Source organism: Ammospiza caudacuta, chromosome 3, assembly GCF_027887145.1.
Source record: "Ammospiza caudacuta isolate bAmmCau1 chromosome 3, bAmmCau1.pri, whole genome shotgun sequence".
Lineage (NCBI taxonomy): Eukaryota > Metazoa > Chordata > Aves > Passeriformes > Passerellidae > Ammospiza > Ammospiza caudacuta.
The window spans coordinates 25,985,407-26,009,862 of NC_080595.1; the positions used below are offsets into that span (position 1 = coordinate 25,985,407).

General features: G+C 42.8%; 1 protein-coding gene across 1 annotated transcript in view; it reads right to left on the minus strand.

Annotated features, from left to right (window-relative positions):
- The window catches only part of PPP2R5A (protein phosphatase 2 regulatory subunit B'alpha), a 42,013-nt gene extending 24,937 nt beyond the window's left edge, over positions 1-17,076 (minus strand). Inside the window, exon 1 of the mRNA XM_058802265.1 lies at positions 16,273-17,076. Coding sequence (XP_058658248.1) covers positions 16,273-16,423 — 151 coding nt within the window. The 5' untranslated portion in view covers positions 16,424-17,076. The remainder of the gene's footprint in view (positions 1-16,272) is intronic.
- Between the last annotated feature and the right edge of the window lie 7,380 nt (positions 17,077-24,456).

A 24,456-nucleotide genomic window follows, 5' to 3' on the forward strand; every position in this document is an offset into this window, starting at 1 on the left:
TTTTCATTTTAGCATTCAGTACCTCTGTAATCTGATAAGCAGAATTCCTCCATTAACATTTCACATTTACTCTAAAAGAGATGGATTATCAAGCACTGCACTCTTCAAAATTTTAATACATCCTTAATATGCTGTAACTGTTCCAAAGCTGCATGACCACAACCATAAAAAAGTCATGGTTTTAACTGAAAACTTGGTTTAATATGTCTTTTGTTCTAGTTTTCAACTGTCTATAGGGGTTCAAAGCCACTGGACCAATACAGCATCACCTCATCTATCAGCCAGTTGGCATCTCACTCACTCTGGTGAAAAAATAGTATTCCCAATTTTATCTCCAAATAAAGAATGCTCTCCCCTGAAGAATTTTCAAGGCTGGTCTACAGCCTGACTACATCCCTTAGCTAATTCAGTCACTGTAGTATGGCTATGAGCACTGCTGCTTCATCACCAAAAGAATTAGCAAGACAAGAAAATGCAACTGAGTACTGAAAATCTTAAGTCTCGCCTTAAAACCTGAACAAATTACGAAAAATCTCACGCTTCTCTTTAATGTTTTAGAATGATTCTAATTCAACAAACTTCATTAAGTTTATACCTTTAACTGTATAAATAAAGTATAAATATAATTATCAGTTCACTCTGATAATGCCTGTTTCTCAGGTTTCCTACCAAAGCACCTTTCATTTAGCGGCTGGAACAGCAGCAGTCAGCAGCAGGTGTAATATTCAGCAGTTATCTGATAGAATTGCTTTGTCTCCATAAGCAAAAGGTAATTGCTGAAATGGACTGACACCCCTGCACTGTGCCCCGGGAGCCCAGGCACAGAACCCTGCATTGTGCTCCCTTTGCCCACCTGACAGCTGTGATCCTATTAGCTGAGCACAACAACCTCAGCAGCTTTTGAACCAGCCAGCAATCACTGCTCCCTCGTGAAGAACGATTCACACTTCTGAATGTCAATTCTGCCATTTGAACCGCTTTTCTTTTGAAGAAAAAACCTTGCAAGATGCTTATTTCACTCAGATAACTACAAAGACACGAATTGTTACACTCTGCAAAATAATGAACCTCAGCTGTAAAAACATTTGTAAGTTATGTAACATTTCAGCTCAGATCTTCTAATATTCTACAGCGGATTGCATGAGTAAGTATTGTATCATAGCAACAAAGCAATAACAGTGACATGCTGAGGATAAAATCCAAAAAAGCCTAATTTAAGGAACCAACACTGGGAAGGCAGCTTTTTTTTGTTGCTAGCCCCAAGCTGATAGCCAGACTGCTCTTATTTTCCCTCACTACAAAGTCAGCTATAGTTCGAGTTACAAAGGCCCACAAGTGAGGCACAGCTAATACAATACAGTCAGCTGATGATAGATTTTTTTTAAATTAAAAATGAAGCATCATTAAACAAAATTTACTTAGAAGTTTCAAAAACCAGCAGACAGCACCTGAATACTTCTAACCATGGCTCAAACAGACTAAAGACCTCAGGTTAAAAGCCAGTAACTGGAATTCATACAAAATAATTAAATCACTTATTAGCTTCCCTAGGATACCAAATAAATTCCTGCATTAGCCACTTCTCGTTAGACAGCAGAGTAAAAGAGAATCTCTCCCCTGCCATGCACCAGCAGACCACTTCATTAGCAACCTGATCTCTCTCAATTGGACATGTTTCCTCAAATGAAAAACCCACCCATTAATCTGTTTTGTTACTATTAAAACATTTAAAGTAAAACCAAAGTAAGTATCTTCTTGTAAGCATACATCCTTTTTTTGGACTTACAAGGGGAAACACAATTATTTTGTCAACTTATCATCTCTAGTCATTTGCAAGAGATGAAAATTATGTGCAACCATGTCAAAAATAAGGTAACAAGAAAGCCAGCTCTGTCCTATCAGCACAATCTGTCTTCATGTGCTCAATCCCTGCTTGACACATTGCACATTTGTCCCAGGAATGTTATGAAAGGTACCATGGGAACCACCAAATGATTGAGGAAAATTTGTTTGTCATATAGGGCTCTTAACTTTTCAGAGCCTTGTCTTTTTCCCAGCACAGTGAAAGCTAGAAAACTTTATACCAAACAAAATCATATCACAATAGTTTATTCTAGTTCTAGGAATAAAATAAACTGTGCCACCATAACTGCATAAATACTGGAGCTTTTGGCTTTAGTAGTTGAGCAACACACAGCATGATTTTTAAACCAGCTTTAATCTAATATTCTATGAAGATTTACATCATACATGTGGAGTTCAAGATAATTGCTATTCTTCAAATAATAAATACCATAAAGACCACAGAAGATAAATTAGGTTCAAAATAGACAGTGGATGCCTCAATGAAACAACCCTGAATCAAACATAATGATGGGAAATCCTGAAGACAAAAACTTGACATCCAGCACCAAAAGAATTATTGCAAATTATGATCCACTTTCATCACGACTTGCCTCTGGTCATTTCCATGATAGATAGTAGACAGCTTGTACCCAATTAAAATACTTAATTTGATTGTTGCACTTCATAATACTTAAATTCTCCACAGTCTATCTGTACTGCTTACAAAGCCCCACTCACTACAGACAGGAGGCATGATAATAAAGGACAAAAAGTAACAAGCAATTTCACTTGGAAGTTCTTCCTGAGCAGAAGTTTTACAACATTGAAACTGCATGACTGTACAGATTTAAATGTTTCTAAATCGAATGCTTTCAGACTTACAAGGTCATCAACGCAAATCTAAGCATGGAATATTGATTTAAGAGACTGATCTTTCTAGGGCAGGCCCAGGCAAAATATGGAAAGAAATAGAATTCACATGAGCTACCTCACTGGCACATAAATGGAGACAAAACCACACTACAGTGAGGTCTTCCTACAATATATTTATCTCTTACATTTACAGACCTTCCTCCTGGAAGGAAAAAAAAGACAATTTTCCTTTCTCAACACAATTGTTTAGCCAAGACCTGCAGTACAAAGCCAGAGGACCCAACATAATCCTTGATTCATCAGCAGAAACCAGACTTTAAATCCACAAAAATTCTCTCAACTACACAAATGGCAAGTTCAAAATTCATAGTTTTCCTGCCAATACAAAATAAACCCCCTCAAACATTTGCAAACATTTTCCATTTATTTTTTTAAGTCTCACTAACTAAATATTTCTAGCTTTTCCTGAAAAAGCTACTCCAGGAAGATGAAGAAGCCAGAGAACAACCAAGGAGCTTTTGTCAGTCAGCCTCTTAAGGCAATTCATACACAGCCCTTTCAAGCACTTAGAGGACAATGATATTACAGCATAAAGTAACACCTATCTCCTTGGAACTTGGTGACAATTCTACATAATTCCCTGACAAACTGAATACATGAAGAGGATCATGTCACTATTGTGCTGCATTCCACAGTGCAAAGTTTAGGATTTAGGCACCTACTGCACTGTATTCTGCTCAGGGGTGGAGGGCTCTGCTGGAGCAGGAGGAAGCCTTGACACTGACATGGAGAGAGGAGCATGGGGACTGCGAGACACCAAACCTCTGGGTTTGGTTTGGGGGCTTTTCATTTATAGCAATCAATGTTTTTGTACAGCCTGCTCCTTTCAGAAACACCATTAGTCTGAAAAGGAGATAGTGTGATAAACTCTGCCCCACTTACACAAACCAAGCATGGGGAGTCCCATTTGACCTAAATGTAATATTTGGTTTTGTCCCAGAGAGCTCCTGTGTATGTGATTGCTGTGGTCTCTCCTAACAGCTGAGTGTCAGTGCTGATGTTACAGGCATGGCAAAACATGGTTGGGAGATGCAGTTTTGGTGCAGTTGATGTTACAACAGGGCCCAGAGTGTTTCCAGGCTCTCAGAAGTCTCCACCTGCAGCTGAGAGGCAGCAAAGTCGTTGGCTGACAGAGACTGAGAGAGGTCTCTCTCCCTGCTACCCCCTTTCCCATTTACTCCTCCCTTCCCCTTCTCTGTTCCAGCCACATCCATCCATCAGCACTGGCTCTGGAACTCGTCAGGCTCTTCCAAGCAGCTTTAACTCAATAACATGGTCATACTAGTGAGGTTAAATGGCTCCTGGAGGGGCCTGATGTGCATCAGCGCTGGCACAGGATTACAGACAGGAGCAGCAGCTCTCTGCAGGGAGCTGCTAAGTTGGTTTACATCTCCTCTGGAACCATATCACACAAGTACTGAGGCATGAGACAATGTGTAGGTAAGATTTTTCAGTTAAGTTGGAGACTTTAGAGAATAACACATTTTGGATTTTGTGTTTGTTGTGGAGTTTGGTTATTTTGGGGGTTTTGTTTTGTTTTAAATCACTTTAAGCTCCTTTTTAAAGCAAAAATATACCCCCATATACTTGGCTGGTAGTGTATAACACTTCCCAGGAATTCCACACACCCACAGGAGAACTTCCCACCATTCCAGCTCTTGGCAACTCAGCAGCCCCACTGAAAGTGATGGGGCTACTCAGACAAGCTCTGTGCATCACCACAGGCATCCCAGGAACTTTTCATTAATATTTTCAGGTTTTCCACATTAAAAAAAATCTTTGTCACCCTAAAGAATAAGCACTATTTTTCAGTAGACCAGGGTTGTAGGTTTTCCCTCTGCCCCCTCCAATCAAGAGTTCAAAGAATGTATTTTCAAATTACCTCTTACCACAAAATCTACAGCTGTTGCTAGGACTACAGAAGGGGCTGAGTGAATTTTTCTCCATGTTGTCAGTAAACAGAACTCTGACTTTCCAGGACAGATAAGGGAGTGAGAACAACATTATGCATCCTAAAAGTTAACCAGCTCCTTATTCAATAGTAAGTTTGTTCACTAGAGAAGGAGATTCATTAGAGAAGGAAGACAATGAAATGAAAATGCATTTTCAATCATTATTGATAGGGAAGTTATACTACCTATAGGAGTTAAATAAAAACCAAACCAAAACAAAAAATCCACACAAAAAAAAAAACACAAAAAGGACTTGGCACAGAATTGCCAAGTTGGTCAATCCTGCCTAGGACCCAGGGGCTCACACTAACATTTAACCTCTTCATTTCAGAAATCAGGATAACAGAGGCAAAGGCAATCAAAATAACAAGCTGAGCTTCTCCTGTACTTCCATTTTAAAGTAAACTATTCTGCAGATGGTCATCAGGCAAGACTTGCACACTGTGGCACCTTCCACATGGTAAATCTCCAGTCTCTTTTGAAATAGTAAGAAAATCAGAAATTTTGCTCATTGGAACATTCTCAATTTAAGGTTAATTCTGTGATACATGCCAGGGAAGGAAAAAAAAAAAAAAAAGGAAATCACATATTAGAAGCAAAACTAGATGAGAATAGCAATCAACAATTCCTTTTACTCATGTGCAGCACTGTGATTTAGAGAGTTAGTTACAAGTCCAGCCTACAGATAATTTTTAAGTCATTTAGTAAAAAGTACTCCTGGAAAGCTGATTCCCACCCAGTAAGATATTGTTTGTTCAGAGTCTCATCTGCTGCTCCACGTGGCCAGCAGTTGACCTCAACAAATCAGTGCAGAAAATCTGAAAAGCCCACGCTGATCTAACAACATCTGTCACAAACTCTGTGACAGGGCTCCTTGCAATGATAATGAACTGCAAGTGTCTTATCTAGATTGTTTCTACCTTCTATCTTCTAGGCTTTCTTATAACCTCATAAAGTTAAGAGTCTCCAGCTACTACCATGTTAAATCCCTTGATTTTAATTAAGATTTGAGTCAACCAAGACACTTCAGAGAGTACTGAAATTATTTTATATTAATAGCCCTATTTCTTACTGTTTAATTACAGAAGACAACAAACAGTTAAGATGCAAAAATAGAAATTATTCTCTTGGTCCTTAAAGTTAGACTCTAGTAATTGGGCCTGGCACAATTCACCTTATTTCTACCACACTTTCTAAAAAAAGAAGAATTAAAGCACCATTGGTTCTTTAAACAAATAAAAACTCACTCAGCATACCAATCACTAGAACAGGAACAAAAAACACCCTAAAGTCACCCTTAACAAAATGTACAAGTTTAACAATACAAAGGTTACCTCAAGAGCTCACCAGCAGTTCAGTATCTAGCTGAAATTCAGCTCCATGCAACAACAAGGAAAAGCAGGGGAAAAAATTGTCCAATGGACTGACACAGCTGAATCAGAGCTGCTTTTGACAGTACTGAGAAGTGGAGGAATTTGCACATGGCTAACCATATGAAATTTTGTTCAGAGTGAAACTATCTATTAGAAAAGGCAAAGAAGTTTCACTTCTTACACAGCTGAAGTGTTATATTTTCAAAAACCAATTACATTCCCCCCCCCCCCCACTGCTCTTGTACTTGAAACAAGCTTGCTCCCACCTATAAGCCACTACAATGCTCTCCAGTGCATGCATTTATGGTTTTGGCACACACTGCTACTGAATTTGCTGTCATCATTTAAAACCCATAAAGCAGTTTTAGTGACTGATCATATGGCAGGGTAAGCCTTTTCTGAACATACCCAGAGCCTCTAAAAAGTTAATTTAAAACAGGAACCTGCTTCTTTATGAAGAGATTTCTGAATTTAAGGTGATAAATCCTATCATGGAATTCATATGCATAGCCAGGTCATTCAGTCAGGAAACGAGAGTAATTGATTTTTCTGAATGGGAAATTGTTTCTCAGAAGATGTGAATATGGGATAGATAGCACCTTTAACTTAAAATTCCAGAAATTGATACACAGGCCCAAGAGCTGAAACTGCTTTCCCAAACAGCAAAGAGAGCTCCTAAATAGCTTTTTAAATATTGAAATGTAACAAAGGTATTTGTTATGGTAAAACAGAGATGCATTCAAGAAGTCCTCCTAACAAGAGGGCAAACAAAGACCAAGGTAAAGCCCTGTGTATGTAAACAGTCATTTTCTTTAAAATCTAAGTCAGGTTACACTGAATGAGCCACAAGGTGAAAGCACCCAGGGACGCTGCACAAGCAACTTGATCCTCCAGGTAATTCACTCTTGTGCCAGGAAAATTAACCACCAGCAAAACCCAAGGGACTACAGAAATGGAGGAACACTACAGACCAAGCTTCTGAGAGTGGCAAATCAAAAAGATCAGAAGGGACAATTGGTGTGATGCTCCATATTCCCAAAATATGACCTTATTTACACTTTTCCACCAATTGAAGCACTTGCCCTTACAGAAAAGCTATTTATCAAAGTGTAATGGTTCTACAAAATACTGGATTTTCACATGTAATTTTGAATATGCAATAAAGCCCTTGAGGGTATGACAAAGGTGAGGGTGTGAGGGTGTCACATCTACCCTGCTAAGAATTAAAAGAATAATCTGAGCAGCTCTGCTCCCTATTTTGCCTCCCAACAGCTGTAGTGCTCTGCACAAATTTTACCAGGGCACACAGCAGGTGACAAAGTTGTGTGCACACAGGCTAAGTAAAAATTTCAGCTTAAAACCTGTTATCTTGGACTGCATTAATAACAGTTTCAATTCTCATTAAAACACTTTGCTTGAATGAAACAAATTGATTTGTACGTTGTAACTCTGAAGGGACAGCAACTGTATTTACAATTTATGTTCCCTTTACTTTAAGTCAACTGCAAAGCTCCTGTCTGACATTATGGTAGTTTATAATTAATGAGTGGTAATTATGGAGTATGCCATAAGTGGATCTGTGTTGCCTATTATTAACAAATTAAGAATCTATTACCTTCCCCATCATTTCCTCACCATATCTAAGTATAAAATTAATTTTGAGTAAGATGATGAAGTTGCTCCAGTTTGACATCACACAAGAACATGCAAGTCCACACAAATCAAGTTTATTTTCCAGAAACTGAAGAAACACTCATGTAATTTTCACATGGCAATATTAGTGCTAAGTCAAATATAAAAATATCCTTTATTGAAACCAAGGGCAGCTGTTAAACAGAATTTAACAAGAGTACACAAACTTATTTCATAATTAATTTAGCACTTAGCTTTTAAACATGAAGGAGATGCACAGAGGAGCAATTTAATATGAAATGTGTGCCAGAGGAAACAGCCAATCTAACTTCCCAAAACACAAGGAAAACCCACCTCTTCCTTTGAATTCCTGTATAAATCTGTGTGGAAGCTACAAGTACTGGATTAACTCCTTAGATACATACATAGTTTACAAATTGGCTAAACAAGTGTTTCTTACTTTTCAAAGTCTTCTTGGATCAATAACGAGATACTTCATAATTATGTTGCAGTGGAAAGAATTATGATTAAATTAGACAGGGAACACAGGTGAAATCCTGGTTGTGCTGCATTCAGTGGCCCAACTCCCACCAACCTGAACGAGAACAGATCATCCTGAGCAGACAAATAACAAACATTCATGGGATCTCTTTGCTTAATTTAAGTGAAGTAGACATTTAGCCTCATAAATAAAAGGTTGAGGTAATTTTTTCATCAATTTCAAGCATACTCAAACAGTTACACTTTCTACCAAGAACTTTAAAGATGAAGTGTTCAGAATGAAGGAACCTGCACTTTAAGTCCTCTCCCATTTGGCAAAATCTCTTGGCTATTTTTAAACTCAATTTACATCATTTTGATGTATTTGGTTTATTTTGATCCCACTTCCTACTCTTAAGGGAAGATGAACAAATATGTATTACCAAACCCTGTCCTTCCTGACTTTACTGTGGACCAAGCCCATGTCTTTAAAGAGGGTGCTGAGACTCCCATCTTCATTTTTCTTCTCAAAACAACAAGAATTGCTTTCCTACAGAATCCAACTATGCTGAAATGCACAAGTTTGTTTCCCATTCATAATTCAAGACCTAAGCTCAGTTCTCACTATTTGTTGCCTTTACATAGACAGGGAATCAAAATTTTGCTGCTTAACAAGACTTCAATCTTACATGTATGTCATATTTCAAGCATAGAATTAGTAATAAAAAACACAGTACACTTTTCAAAAGTTTTACACAATTACACTAAATTAGAACCTTTTTCAAAAAAGCCCACTTTTTCCTCCCCTATATTCTCCCATACAATTTTACTTGGGATGAAATTAATGGAATAAAAACTGTGCCTCTGTATTTTGAAGGACCAAGCATCTACAGAAATAAACCTATTAAATCACTTCTAAAAGCTCACTTGTTTATGCAGTGGTGCACTCTGCTAATCCTTTAATGCAGCTATAGTAGAAATGAAGCTGTTTCCCCCTTCATATTTAGAGACACTGCTGTGACTTTTCATTCCTGATCATTTTCAGATCAGCCTTCCTGCCCCATGCTATACTGTCCTCCTCTAAACCTGCTCAACCCACCTCCTCTTCCAGTTCTGAGAAAATCAACTGTGCCACTCTCACTGTCTGTCACCCACAGCTTGCCAACTCTCCAAGCGTGTGACGGCCTCAGATACAAACTTCTAATCAGTCATTTGAAACTTGTATTAAAAATGGAAAGCTTTTCTCCTATTGTAGGGAGTAACTTTATCCTCTTCTAAATTGTTAGTGTTTTAAAAAATTATCTACTAGAAATAGAACATCATCCTTTTGCAGCATTGTTCTTCAATAGACATGCACAAATATAATTTTTGCTGTTACTCTCACCTCGACCTCCCAACTCTCAGCAAAATTTCTATTTCTCTTCTGAATCCTATCATATCAACAAAGCTGACAAAACCCATCTACTTCACCAAAGCTTTGCTTGGTAAGATCAAGACAAACAATGGAAAAGGGAAGAACCTTAGGATGAGAATGAGACAGAAATCTTTTCCCAGTAGTAGAAATAGTGCTGTTGCATTGACTTTCATTTTTTAATCTATAGCCTCTTATTCACCATATCCATTGCAGCAGTACATGCTACTCCTTCAGCAGGATACAGGTCTGCTGAATTCTGATCAGACTGCTGTTTGTTCCTGTAGCCTCCAAGCCCTTAGGATACTGAGGCTTCGTATCCTGCATTTACATTTCAGCTTCACTTCCCACCCCCAAATGTACACTTATGCTCTCCTTAACTTTCAATTCTCAAGGAGAGAGAATGAACGAGCTAATCTACAATCAATTCCTGATGCACAGAACAAAAACCCTAGGCCTGTGAAGTTTCAGAAAGATCGTGGTAAGTTCAAAATCCACGGCTGCGATGAAAAGTTACAAAGAAATTAGAAGAGAACATGTTGAGAAGTATTTCCATAAAGTTTCACAGCCAACAGGAGTGTGGAGACTCCCAACACTGAGCTTCCTGCAGCCACTGGAGAGGAGCTGGCTTCTGCCCTCTCTTCCCACTTTGGCTTTTCCATCACCTCAGCAGTTCCGTGCCATGTCTCCCCCTGCAATGCACCCCGGGCTCCTCCCTGTAGGAAATGACAGTTTTGCCTCACTTGCTGTCTGACTTTGCCTCCTGCTGTCCTACAGCACTGCAGACAAGAAGCCCAAAGGAAGCCACACAGAGCAGCCTCCCAGAGCGTGGCAGATGGGAGCAGCACAGCAAATCCTCAAGGAGCTGAACACACCAGCTTGGAAAATACCAACTCATCAGTCCTGCTACAACAGCTACAATTGGACCAAACAAGAATCTGGACCACATGAGATTCATTTGCATTAAGAACCACGTGCTAAGCTCCAAAGTACAGCAAGCATTACACCTCAACACAATTCATGGTTTGTTTGGGTTTTTTTTAATATTGACACTATACCATTTATCTTTCTCTAGTGTTCAAAGTAGTTTGAATTGGTTTTGCTGAAAATAAGAAAATTAGCCTGAGGAAGAGTTGCAAATAAAACTGTCCATACTTGGCATGGAAAACTTCAGTCCAAACAGTTCAGCAATGTTGTGAGCAGCTGAGAAGAAGGCCTTGTGCAGGAAAACTGAAGGTAACCTTAACTACAATGAACTTTGCTTTCAAGTCAGAAACATACTATGAAATATCATCTTGCAAACAATATTATTCAATGGCCACAAATTCAGCAAAACTTGAGAGAAACCAGTTCAATAATTCTCTGATGGAATAAATGATTCAGACTTTAAAAAGAAGCTGTTACTATCCAGTTTCTAGCAGAGCATTTTGCCAAGGGAGTCTTCTAAAACAGGTGTTATTTGCTACCTATTAATCCAACTGGGCTGCAGCTCCAACCCTCCAAATCTACATGCTGCTAAAAGCTGTATTTTAACCTGCTAGATTAAAACAAGAGTCAGGACAGCAAGGGTATAGAAGCTAAATTTTACAGCCTTCTCAATGGAAGTGTCTTTTTTCCATCAGAACATAACATATTCCTTCTGTCCTTTAAAGGAATATTAATCTGTCCAGAACTGTTGGTATGACATCTTTTCAAAAGCACTGAGTGATATTAAGATAGACAGATGTTTAAAAAATCTCCAATCTATAGACTGAAATAATCTTTTGATCAGATAGCCTGCAGCAATAACTAATTCAATTTGTATTTCCTACAGCAACTAACATTGAATTCAGCACCTGCAAAACTACTATCTGACTAAACCAGAAAGCAATGAATATGGAAAAAGAAATCTGATACTAAGCTGGCACATGGAAGATGTGAAAGATTGAAATAGAAAAGTTCATGTGAAGACAGTCAATAGGCTCTATATTTAGGAGCTGCTTTTGATGGAAGTATATTCTAAGACCAAAAATTCAAGTCTACGGATAAAAAGGTCAATTTGTTAAGAATAAAAACCAAAATGTTCCACTCCATAAACTAGGAACAGTTCCTTAATATAGAAAAAAATTCAAACAGCTCGTTTTTCGTGGAACTACTACAGCTTTTTCATCTGTTATAGGTTGTTTATTTCCCAAGACTGCAACTTCACTAAAGGAAGTTTTGACTACTTCATAGTATGTCCTGCTGAGATTATAGTAAGAGGTAAACAAATTCCTCACAGAACATCCTCATTCTTCATCTGAATTAAAGATTCTCACTTTTAAGGAAAAACTCATCCAAGATGAACATAGTTGCAAGGGATGTTGAACACAAAAGGTAGAGAAGGGGGGACTACAGAAGAGGAAATAACAATGAATCATGAGGGACACAAAAAAACAAGTGCAAATCTGAGAGAGAAAACTGTCCTTTCACTTATAAATATTTATTAAAGCTGTGGTAAAAGTAAACCATTCTAAAACTTTGAAGCACACTTCCCCTTGGGGAGCAAAGGCAACTTAATAGGACAAGAAAATTCCTCTCAGCTGTTTTTAATTCCACTTATTTATGTCACTCTGAAGCACACACTGTGTGACTCAAAACCACTCAAAGTGTGAGGCTTGAACTGATCCTCAGATTTAATAACACTAAAATTTTACCTATCAGCAAGGTTACCAGGCCTCTCTGCAGCATTCCCACAAAAGCTTAGCTTGAACACAGAAACCGGTTCTCAGCCGAAGCCAAGCTCTCTCTCAAGGGTTTAAGTAAAGAAAGTAACCAGAGTTAACACCTATTTTACACCTTGTATCTGAATGCTGACACTGCACACTGGGAGGTCTTCTCAGAAATGTCTTATTCCAGTGCACTCCTCTGTAACCTCTGTAGCTCTCAGCCCCACAGAGATCCCTCCAACCACTGCTAGTCCATGGCTGAAAGATTTCTGGACCACTCTCCAGTTCTTCTCTTGTGAGTGTAAGAGGCATCAGGAAATGTTTATTCTTTCCAGCTGCAGTTGACAAGTTTGGTACACAAAAGAAAAAAACATCTATTTGCTTTACAACCTGACGGGCCATATTAGCTGTACTAAATCAAAGCAACAAGTTGTGGTTTCTTTTCACCACTTTCCACCTCTATTTCTACATGCTGCTTCAACCAAAAGTGGCAGAGACAAGAGAGAGAGTCAGATCAGTCTCCAAGGTCAAGTTGCATCTCTTTTCCAAAAATGAAGGTAACTGCCATGTTCTATTGCAGTCTCTTACAACAATCTCCTATTGGGACAAAATTACCGCTTCTTAAGACAACAAAAATAACATTCCCTTTGCTAGATTTCTTTAAAAGCAACACTCTCAGAATCGTCCATGAAATTACTAAGTCCTGCTGTGTTCCAGCACATTACTCTGGCTGAAGATTCTTCAAAATTCTTTTATTACCCAAACTTTAGGTAACAAAATGAAAAGAAGATGGGGAAGGTGATTAAACAATCTTTTTTTTCTTTTAAATATGATCACTGTGTCTTCACTATTTCTTATTCAGTTGTTAAATTACACAGTAAAATGGACACTGTCCTGAATAAAAATGCTTTAGGAAACCCCCTAAATTAACTGAAGAACAAATTACTAAATTATTTTGGGTATCCTGCCATCAGTCAGGTTTTGCTGAGCTTTCACCTACACAGGATAGATATCATCACACCCACAGATAAGCTGAATGTTAACCACAGCACACAGTCTTACCATCCCTCCTCTCCACATCACTCCCCAAAAACACCTCTGAAGAGAACAGTTCCTCCTAATGGGGACCCACCAGTAGAGATGTGATGTAGGAGAAGAAAGACACAGCCAAAGCACAGGATTTTGGAAATTCAGACCAGCAGTACAATTAACTGCAGAAATATGTATTTTTTAGATTATCTGCCTAAAGGCTTTGAAACAATACAACTCTGAAAGTGAGTCTCACCATGTGAGCTGGCCATTCCAGTGGCAAACAAAACAGCCCCTACAGAAAATAAAAAAATCCCACAACACTCTCTACCCAAGAAGGTACTTTCTAAAGCAATGGGTAATTTCTGTTTTTCTTCTGGAACATCTCTCCCTCCAGTAAAATAGATGCAAGTGCTTTAGGTCAGTCTGGCAAACCTACTGGGGAGTTTTAAAATACTGTTTACACTTATTTTAGAATATTATCTCTTAAAAAGTGATGAAACAAGACAATACCTATAAACTAGATTAAATATTTTACAGCAGCATAATACCAAACTGCTTCTTCATCTAAGAATATTCCATTTTCTCCCAATACAGGTTTGAAATACCTCAGGTTTAACATTTATTTGAAGAGGTCTGTAAAAGTAAAACCTTGTTCTAATTACTAAGTGTATGCTGAGCATCCATAGGCATCATTAAAATGACTGTACTTTCCTTTTCCAGCCCATCCCTGGGAATTCTGGCTCATGATTCTGTAGATAATACTACACTGGCAGCACCAAAACAATTGCTGAATTGCATATCAACTTCCAAGAATAAAGCAAAGATTTATCTTCCCAAGATACACGTGATTAGAACTAATAGTTGTATTAAACAATCCATTTGTAGAGAGAGCAAGCTCTTTCTAGAACCTTTTTTGGTTTCAGGGGCAAGGAAGGGTTAAGAGGAAAAGGGAGAGAGGGAACATTATGAAAAGAAACCATCCCAGGCCCACAGCCACATTCAGGACAAATCTAACATCACAAACCTAAGGGAACAACAAGCCAAAGGAGTACTGCTTGACTTTGTGCAAACTGGCTACTTGGGACACTACAGCTCATAAAAGTACATTTTGCCCACAATTTCTGTTCTGAAGCAAGTCTCCAAGGCAAGACTTCACATCTGAATCATAAGCATAAAGACTGAAGGGATTTTCCTTTAAGAACTCCAGGCAATAAGGCGATCCAAACTACTGTAAAACCCTGCATAACTGAAGAAATTCCTCTGCTGGTTTATGGCTTCAAATTTCCAAACATCTGAGCTGCTGATGCCATGCAAAATTTCTCTGTGTTACAAGTAAAAAGCTGTAAAACCACACTCACAAAACTACAGGACTTAATACTGCAGAGTTAAAATTTTTAATATTAAAGTCCCAGCTCAGCAAAGAATGTAAACTTGGACATTTTGCTAATTTAAGCTGGAATTGCTCCCTGCATAACACACGTATGTTTAACTGTTGCTGAACCAGGACTCAAACTTTCTGAAGCCTGCCACCTATGTGCAGTATTTACCAAGGGCCTTTATAAAAGTCTCAAGTGTGGTTTCTCAAATTCAGCCCTGAGGAAAATGTATGGTCTGAACAGCATGGGAATAGCAAAAACTTGATTTCAAACAAGTTATCCAGGTTGTCAATCCCTCAAATCAAAGCAGTGGACCAAGACAGGACACAACTTCATAGAGGAAGGAAAGCCCAAAGCAAGCAGCAAGAACACCCCTGCTCTCGTTAAAACTAACACCCAAAACCACTGCAACAAACACGTTAAACCCAAACAAACAACCCTGCCCTTGTTACTCCCCTGCCTAAGCTTATTTCTAGTCAATAACATTTCTGCTAAGAGCCAGATTTATGATTCATGTACATCTGTCACTCAAAGAGCAGCAAAACGTGACAGCCTTGAAATACTAGAGACATGATTGTAAATGCCATAAAAATCAAACTGGAAGAAAAACCCCACCTCAGTACCTAGGAATATTTTTACATTTGCTGTGTCTTTCGGATTTTGATTATTTGCTGCAAATCAGATTTTTTTTTTTCACTGTCATATGATGCAGCTTCAAAAGCCTTAAGAGTTTAAAGCCAGTGGAAGCAAAATTAACATGCTAGGTCACGTTAAGGTAATCGCTCTTCCTTATTTTCCAAGTCCCTGACAAATGCTTTAATAACAAGTTTTATATTCCCTCCCCAACATATCCTTTCCGTAATTTTAAAAATATACAGAAATGTACTCTGATGTTCAAGGATGTGGAAGGTGCAATGTTGCAATGAACGGCATTCATTTCTGTGACCTAATGAACTGAGCCTTCTCAATTTTAGCTGCGGCACAGGGGATAAAACCTTCACTGTGTATTTTCTGTTTCAGCAATGCCAGCACCCAGAGTTTTCATTCACTGTGAGTGTCTCCACAGAGCACCGCGCTGGAGGAGCCTCCGAGGCAGCTCCTGGAGAGCAGCGAACGCCGCTCGGCGCTGTCCGGGAGCGGAGCCCGGCACGGAGCGGCCGGACGGGAACTCTCCCCGCTAACTCGGGATGTCACACCACGGGCACAGCTCCGCTCCGCAAACCCCCGAGGAAGGAGCTCCCGGCTTTCAGCGCTCCATCGCCCGCACTCCTCAACTCAACTTACGGTCTGCGTTTTCCTCAATAAGCCCTTAAAGCACACGCGAACCCGCCAGAAAAGGGGGGCGGCGACTTAGCGGAGTCAGCAGCGGCCGGGACGGCGGCGCTGGTTTGTGCGGGCAGAGGAGGAATTCCAGCCGCGGGTCCCTACCTGGAAAGCGCCGGGGGCAGGGGAGGACACGGCTAAAGGGCAGAGGGCGCGGGGCAGGGGCCGAGCCGAGGCAGGCGCTGTGGGCAGCGGCACCTGCAGCCGGCGGGGAGGGCAGGCTCGTACCTTTGAGCTGGGGCAGCGGCGAGAGCTCCACCGGGCTGCCCTGGCTGCGGAACTGCGAGGAGCCCTGCGAGCGCTTCTGCCTCTGCGCCTTGCGCACCGATTTCCGTGTGAAGCCATCCACCTTCTCCGCGGCAGAGATGGCCGCCGACATGGCTGGGCGGCGGGGCGGCTCTCCACGAGCATATATTGTACCGGAGGGAGAAGCGGGCGGGCAAAAAACAAAGGGGCTTAAAAAAAAAAAAAAAAAAAAAACCAACAAAAAACAACAACGAAAAACACCACCAAAAACGAAGTCCTGGCTGCGCTCACACACCGCACGGACGAGGAGAGGAGCGGAGCGGGCTCTGCCGGGCGCTGGGGAGGCTCCCGGGTCGCTCCTCAGTTCCTGCTTCCCTCGCCGTTTCCTCCCCGCACGGAGCCGCCGGGGGAGCGGAAGGGGGGAGGAGGAGGAGGAAAGGGAAAACAAACAAACAAACCCAAAGACAACTTTGCCCGGCGGGACGGGGGCGGGCGAGCGCCAAACTTTCCCCGCCGGGGTCCCGCTGTCCTCAGGGCAGGCGCGGCACGAGCCTCCGCGGGACGGGCTCGGCGGCGCCGCTGCTGCCCCGCTCCCGCTTCGTTCGCTCTGCGTCCCCTTCAGTCGAGCCCGCTGTCATCGGCCGGACTCGCCACTGAGCTTCAGCCGCTCGCCTCCACGCGCTCCGTGCCCGCCTTCAGCCGCCACCAGGCGCTCCCCGCGCCTCCGCCGTCATCCCGCCTGACCGCGCTCCGCCGGGGGTCGCCGCGCGTGGCGCCGCCAGAACCGCGGAGCCGCCGGGCAGCGGCCGCGCAACTTGGCGGAGCGAGCGGAGTTGAGAGGAGGGAGGGGGGAGGGGCGGGGCGGGGGCGGTGGCAGCGCCCGCGGTTGGCGGCGACAGGTGATTGACGGCCCAGAGCCACCAATGGAGGGAGAGAAGCGCAGAACGCCCCCTGCTCCGCCCGCGGCGGCCTGGGGAGAACGCGGGAGTTGGGCCGCGCGTCGGGGACCGGATGATTGACAGCCGGCTCCTCCAACGGGGCGCGGGGGAGGCGGGGCTGGCGGGGTTTCCCGGCGGGGGGAAGGGGCAGGGGAACGGGAAGGGGAAGGGGCGGGATGGCGGGCGGGGCGCGCGCCGGCCAATCCCGCGGCGGGGAGGGAAGCGGCGCGGCGGGCACGGCGGGACCCGAGCCCTCCGGAGACGGGGACACCCCCAAAGGGTGCTGGACCGGGAGTGCCGGGAGTCGCGCATCTCCGCTCCATCTCCCCACTGCTCCCGACTAATTTTTTTTCTTTTCGCCCACCCTCCCGACGCCTCAGCGCTTCGTGTCGCCCGTCCGTTCCGCCGGGCTCGGTTGTTGGACGGCCGGCGGTGTTTGTCCCTGTCCGCAGGTCCCGTGGCGCGGGCGGGAGGCTCGGCGCTGCCCGAGCCCAGCACGGGCTGGGATTCCCGGGATGGGTGCGCTCCGAGGAACCGATCCCGAGCTCTGAGCGCGTCCGGGGGCTCGGCTCGGGCTGCAGGCTGGCCGGGACACCGGAGACCCGTGACAGAGGCACGGCTCTGTGCGCTGCGGGGCAGCGCTAAAGCCCGATTGCGCCGCTGTCCCGTATCCTGTTCCACCCTCCCCCGGTCGGAGCTGCTAACACGCGGGATGCCTTACCTTGGAGCCATTCACTAGAGCTAAGCTTTGAGCACGTCAGCACATTTCTTTTTACTATATAGGTTGGGATAGCAATTCAGCAAATAAGTATTTGTAGTATTTTAAGCACACACACGAGTTTCAGTCGCTGTGGTAGGGCATAAATACAGTAAGATCGCCATAAATGTAAAATGCCTTCATGACATCAGTTGGACTTTGTGTGTATAAACCATTAATCAAAAGCCAAATGATTATAGCTCTATGTGGCTATAAAAGACTAAGAGTGTGGAAGCCTGTTCGGTAGAAACTGATCTCTCTCTTTCCTTCTGTCTCTTTTCATTTCCTTTCCTCTGTCAACTCAGTCTCTAACTTGTGCACTTCTTATCTTCTTTGCTTTTGGTGATAATCTTTAGTAAGAGAGAGGGAGCATGGGCCATTCACTGAAGAGTTGGACTCAATGATCCCTGTAGGTCTTTTCTGGCTCAGAATATTCTATGACCCCTACCTGCTGAGCTGAGCTCAGAGAATCCTTTTCTACACTTTAGATTCAATCCTGGGTAGAACATATCTAGAAATTATAGGGTACTGATGTAATATACTTTTATCCTTCTTGTAGGTGTTGTAGAGTTTTCATTTCATTTCTTTTATATTACAAAATCCATTTTACAGAAAACATAGCAGTCTTTAGGCACTTGTCCTTTAACCTGCCAGCTCCTGTATTGATTGCAGTAAAGGAAATCCTTGCATTCCTTACCTGGTTAATTCCCACTTCACTTCAAGGCCCACCTTACTGAGAGATCACTGGGGCCAAGCCCCTGTGTCAGTGTGTTCCTCTGTTCCTGCCTGCCCTCCAACAGCTGTCATTTTCTTCTGCACCCATTTTTAGAAACTGACACTGCCCAGCATATCCTGGGTACTGTTTATTGGCAACTCAAGCCTTGCTGCCAGTTCTCAGGCTAAAAGAGTCTATCTTAGAGGTTCATCAGTATTTCAGAGTTAAGGAAGCTTTATGCAAGTTCTAGTTAATGTAAAAATGGGTTTTATTCTGAGGTTTGAAATGTTTTCCCCAAGGTTGCTTAGGCTTAGAAGTGCTGTTTGAAAATGTGCTGTAAAAAATCTGTTCATGACACCAAGACCTCCTTGCAATGATGGGATTTTCATATTGACCGCACTGAAAGATATTTTCAGACTGCATCTTCGTGTATCATTTGTAAAAGAAACATTGGTGAAATCTGAGTCAGCTGCACAAAACAAAACATTTATTCTCTCAAATAAATGAGAAGTACTTCTAGCCATTGAGTTTTCTTTTGCCCTTTTAATGTAACTCTTCTGTTTCAGAAAAGAATGAGCAGCATCTCTGGTGACCAGCTACGGTTTCCCAAACTGAAATGGTAAAGATTGCTTTAAGTTACATGTGAAGTCAGTGGAATTACATCAATATGTGAAATCATTGAAACATACAGGCCTGCTGGACTGGGGTATTTGGAGATAAAAAATGGAAGCAAGAGCTGTGAGTGGCAGTCTGTGTTTGAGAGGGCTGGAGATTGCCCTTCCCTGCTTTCTGCTTCCCGCACAGCTGTCGGAGCTGCTCTGAGTCAGCTTCTGAAGGCCCTGCTTTCCAGAGTGTATTTAAAGGCACACGGGGACGATGCCAGGTTACAAGCTGCTGGCTCCACATTCAATTCATTGAAGTCTGTGGTGTCCACAGAGAATGGTGTGAATAGTAATGTTATGCCAAGTTATTCCCACTCCTAAATCAGGGCCCTCAATGTGCACTGAGGCCCTGATTCTGCATAACTTCTCACATGTCTCTAGCTTGGAAGAAAGCTCATTATCACTCATGATCATTGTTCAGAATGGAGAAGCAACATTCTGGAGCAGATTTTACTGAAAGTCACATTTACACTTCTTTTCATTTAGCCACAGATTATTATTTCCTGCACTTTCTTATCGTCTTTTTACCCAGAAGAGAAACCTTTGGAAAGGTGAACAAAAACATGACACATCATTAACTTGCAGAATCCTGGCCAAGTTGGCTTGCAAACCTAGTGCTTCAAGTACCAGGTTGCTACCGGATTTTTGCTGCAGGGAGTTGCCTGGCTGCCAGCAGATGAGGAGTTAACTACAGCTCTGCTTTCCCATTCAGCTATATGGATGCTTGTAGGCCAAGCTGCCAGAAATCTAGCTCTTCTCAGAGACAATGGGAGGAATGTTTCTGTAAAGAGGATGCTCAAAGTGGATGAACTCTCAGCCAAGAAAGTTTGTGGAGAAAATTTTATTTCCCTCTCAAAATGAAAATGAAAAGCCCTGTTGGCTGCAACTGTGCTTATGTTTATACTGCACAACCCCAGCAGTTTTTCAGGGTATTTCATGGAATCACAGAATCTCCTGGCTTGGAAGGAACCTTAAAGATCATCTTGTTCCAAACCCCTTGCCATGGGAAAGGTCATCTTCCACTAGGCCAGGTTGCCCAAAGCCCCATCCAACCTGGCTTTGAGCTCTTCCAGGGATGAGACATTTACAGCTCCTCTGGGCTGAGGCTGTAGAGAAACAGAGCTGAGCTTCTGTTTCAGTGCCTCACCACCCTTACAATCATGAACTTCTTCCTTATATGTGATCTAAATCTACCCTTTTTCAGTTTAAAGCTATTGTCCCTTGTCCTGTCACTAGTAAGCCCCCTTGTCTGGTCCCTTCTAGTAAGTCCCTCTCCAACTCTCTTGTAGACCCCCTTTAGATACAGGAAGTGCTCTAATGTCTCCCTGGAATCTTCTCCTTTCCAGGCTGAACAACTCCAACTCACTCAGCCTGTCTGCAAATGCGAGGGGCTTAGTCCTAGAGTAAAATACTTCCTGGACTCATGCCCCAGTAAAACCAAGTGAGATATTCACCTAGTTCTAGATAAATTGTATGTTTACATGTTCTGTAGTCTATGTTGGATAGTTGATGTCTAGCAAAAGTGTTCCCAAGTCTTCTGCTTGATAAACCCTTGAATAATACAACATTAGTTATCTCAGGGCCATCCATCACCCTCCTCCCAGAGCAGAATGTGAAATTCAGGGATTGGAATTCAGAGGTTAGTTGGCAAGATCTTCTATGTAAGGGTCCTGAGTTTGACTTCCTTCAGAATACCTATAAGTGCCTCATTACAGCCTGTAGTGGGTTTGGTGTTGGTCAAATGCCCATGTACCCTCTAGATTTACTCATTCCCTGCTGTGAGAAAGGGTTAGGAGGAAGGTAAAGCAGGCTCAAAACTTTAAAAGTATAAAGAAAACTTTATTAACAGTAGCTAAAAGAAAGAACAATAATAATCAGAATAAAACCTTTAGAACATTTCTCCTTCCCCTACAACCTTTTCTTTCCCACTAACAATGCACAGAAACAATTCAGTCAGCTTATCACTTCTAGAACAGTCTGTCTTCAGTTCACTTAGGGAGAGGAGTCCCTCTTGTCAATTTATGGAGACCGCTCCACAAGAAAACAGTTCTCTCATGGTTTTTAATTTCCATGAACAGCAACCGCCTGGAAATCTGCAATCATGAAGTCTCTCCTTTTTTTCACAGCTTTTCCCACAGCTGTGTTTATGGGCCATGTCAATTTATGGGGTACTATTTTAAGGATGAGCTGTTTAAGAGCAAGGGTTCTCTTTATCTATCTCTGAGATCATCTTCATCTCTGGGAACACAGGTCTTCTTCTTTCTCTGTGGGCAAAAGGTCTTCATCACTCTTCCCTATCTGTTCAAGCTTCTCATGTAATCACAGCTACTTCAACATCTGCTTACTTTAGCATAAATGCCTTTGCTCTTACCTACAATTTGAAACCTTCATTCCCCCATACTTTTCAATGGGTTACAAAGAAAAAGAGTCTGATGTATCGATTATGTTCTTCTTCATAGTTTTATAAGAGGATTTCAGCCCAAACATGAAGGAATGTCCTCATCCCTCCAATCTGGGACTTGACTCTTTCTTCACTGACTTTGGTGTCTTCATGTTCCTCTACATACCCTCACTCTGTCCTTGTCTCTCACTTCAGAGAAGATTGATGTCTTGATGTCTGTGGGTCTCATCTGTGCACTGAAAGAGTTAGTATACCCCAGGGCCTGCAGATGATTATGTGATCCCTGCTGAGCAGCAATGCAGTCTCAGTGATGGGTTTCAGGCCATGCTGGGGGCTGTTTTGGAATCTCAGGGGGCCTGGAATCCCCTGCGGTGGCAGGACAGCCCCTTGGCAGCTATACATGGGGGCATCTCCAGCTTTCTCAGTGGTTTAACAGACTGTCAATTCTCAAAGCTAATTACCAATTAGTTTTTCGTCAGACATGGAGGAAACTAGTAGCAGTTTCTCCTAGAAAGTCACTTCTGTGAATGGCTCTGATGCAAAGCCAGCCCACTGGAGCAGCACGCCAAGATCTTCTCGCACTTGGCACTTGCAGGGCTTCCCTTAGTGGTGCCTCCGTTGGTGTCTGGTCAAGGCTGAGTTGTGCCTGAACCTTTTGCCACACTCGGGACACTCATAGGGCTTCTCCCCGCTGTGGATGCGCTGGTGAGTGATGAAGTGGGAGTTCTGCTTGAAGCCCTTCCCGCAGTCGGGGCAGCAGAAGGGCCTCTCCTCTGTGTGAGTCCGCTGGTGCAGGAGGAGATTGGCCCAACTCTGAAACCTCTTCCTGCATTTGTAGCACTCGTAGGGCCTCTCCCCAGTATGGCTCCTCAGGTGGACAGTCAGGTGGGAGAGCCTCCTGAAACTCTTCTGGCACTCCGCACACTCGAAGGGCTGCTCCCCGGTGTGGCTCCTCATGTGGACACTTAGGTGGGAGATCTGGCTGAAGCTCTTCCCACACTCCTCACACCTGTAGGGCCGTTCCCCAGTGTGGATTCTCCAGTGGCAGATCACTTGCCGAAGCTCTTCCCACATTTCGAACAGTTGTGTGACTTCTCATCATGAAGCTGCTCATGGACTCCCTGCTCCAAGCTCTGACCACATCTCCGGCCACCTTCCCAGCCTGGAATGGGTTGCTCTTCCTTAGATCCCCATGATCTGCAGCCATTCCTTGTGTGGGATCTCTGGGGCTTTTCCTCTCTGTTAGATTCTTGCACCGTGGAGCCTCTCAAAATGGCCTCTTCCACGAGGTTCTGCCGCAGGGATTTGTCCTCCTTGGTCTCCATCCTCAACTCCTTCCAGAGTCAGAATCCAACCTGACACGCTGTGGGTCAGGGTGTTGGTAGCAGCCCTATTAAATGGTGGCTGCAGTCCTCCTGCAGTGACAGGTGTGGCTCTTTTGGAGCAGTGATCCTGTAGAAAGGTGTAGGTTTCCTCTGAAGGTCCAGTGGTGATGTAGATGAATCTGGACTTCCTCTGGGAATCCTGTGGAAAAAAGGCTGCTCCTCTGGGATCCAGAGGAAAAGGCTGCCTAGGGTGTTCCAAGTCTCAGATTATATCCAGTTAGGAATGTTTGGCTCCTCCCTCTGGGCGGAGCCTCTCACAATGGGATGATGTAGCTTATCAGTGACACTCAGTGGCCCATTAACAGAAGATATCTCCCTGGAGGGAGGATGGGTTGTGGAAGAGATAAAGCAAACTGCCCAATTAAAACAAGGTAACTGCCCCACCTCCAGCAGATGGGAATAGAATACACACCTCCAGGTACATCTTGTAAACTAAGACACAGCCTTTCCAGGCAAAACCATGTGTATGGGTATATGCAGGCAAGGGATTGTTAAAACTAGCTCTGATTCTTGTTGTGATTTTAAAAACCTTTGAATTGAGTCTTCTCTCAGACAATCCAGTGTGATTGTGTTGCAAATAAAGAATGTATTTTAAGAATTTTGTATGCACAAGCAAAAATACACTGCTTATTGTAACTGATAGTCCAATGAAGATGTATCCGAGTTTAACTCCTTAATTCTGCCTGTGTCTTGAGCTGTCATTTTGGGTGTAAACAGTGCTGTCTGAGAATTCATCAGCAATCTTTCTGGCTCAGTAAGAGGCAAAGCACCCTTTAGGGACATAGGTTTACAACTAAGCTTTCAAAGTCAGTTAGCATCTCTGCCATAATGATATTTCCTTTGTAAGAATCTACAAAACATGAGCATATGTGTATTAATTAATCTGTTCTCGGTGCTGAATATTTATTTGCATTTTATGTATACAAATGGGTAAAGATCTTCAGCAAGAGGACTGGATTCATAGCATTTTTAAATCTAATAAATGGCACCTGTATTCACTGAAATGCAAAAATGTCGCCAGCTGCCACTGCCAGCAACAAAAAACACTGTAGCCTTTCCACTACCACGTCCTACATGCTTTTGTCTGTGGCAAATCAGAGCCTCATAAATGCCCATGAGCACTATCTTCAGCTTTAAAGATTGTTCAACACAGCGTTTAGGAAATGAGAGGGAACTACTTCTGGTATGAAATTCTTGCATGTAAAAAAGAGCACCTGGAAGCCCGAGTTCTTTCAGAAGTAATTCCTAATGCTCAGTGAAGGGAATTAAACAAACAGCAAGGTTTATTCTGTCAGCTTCTTAGCAGGC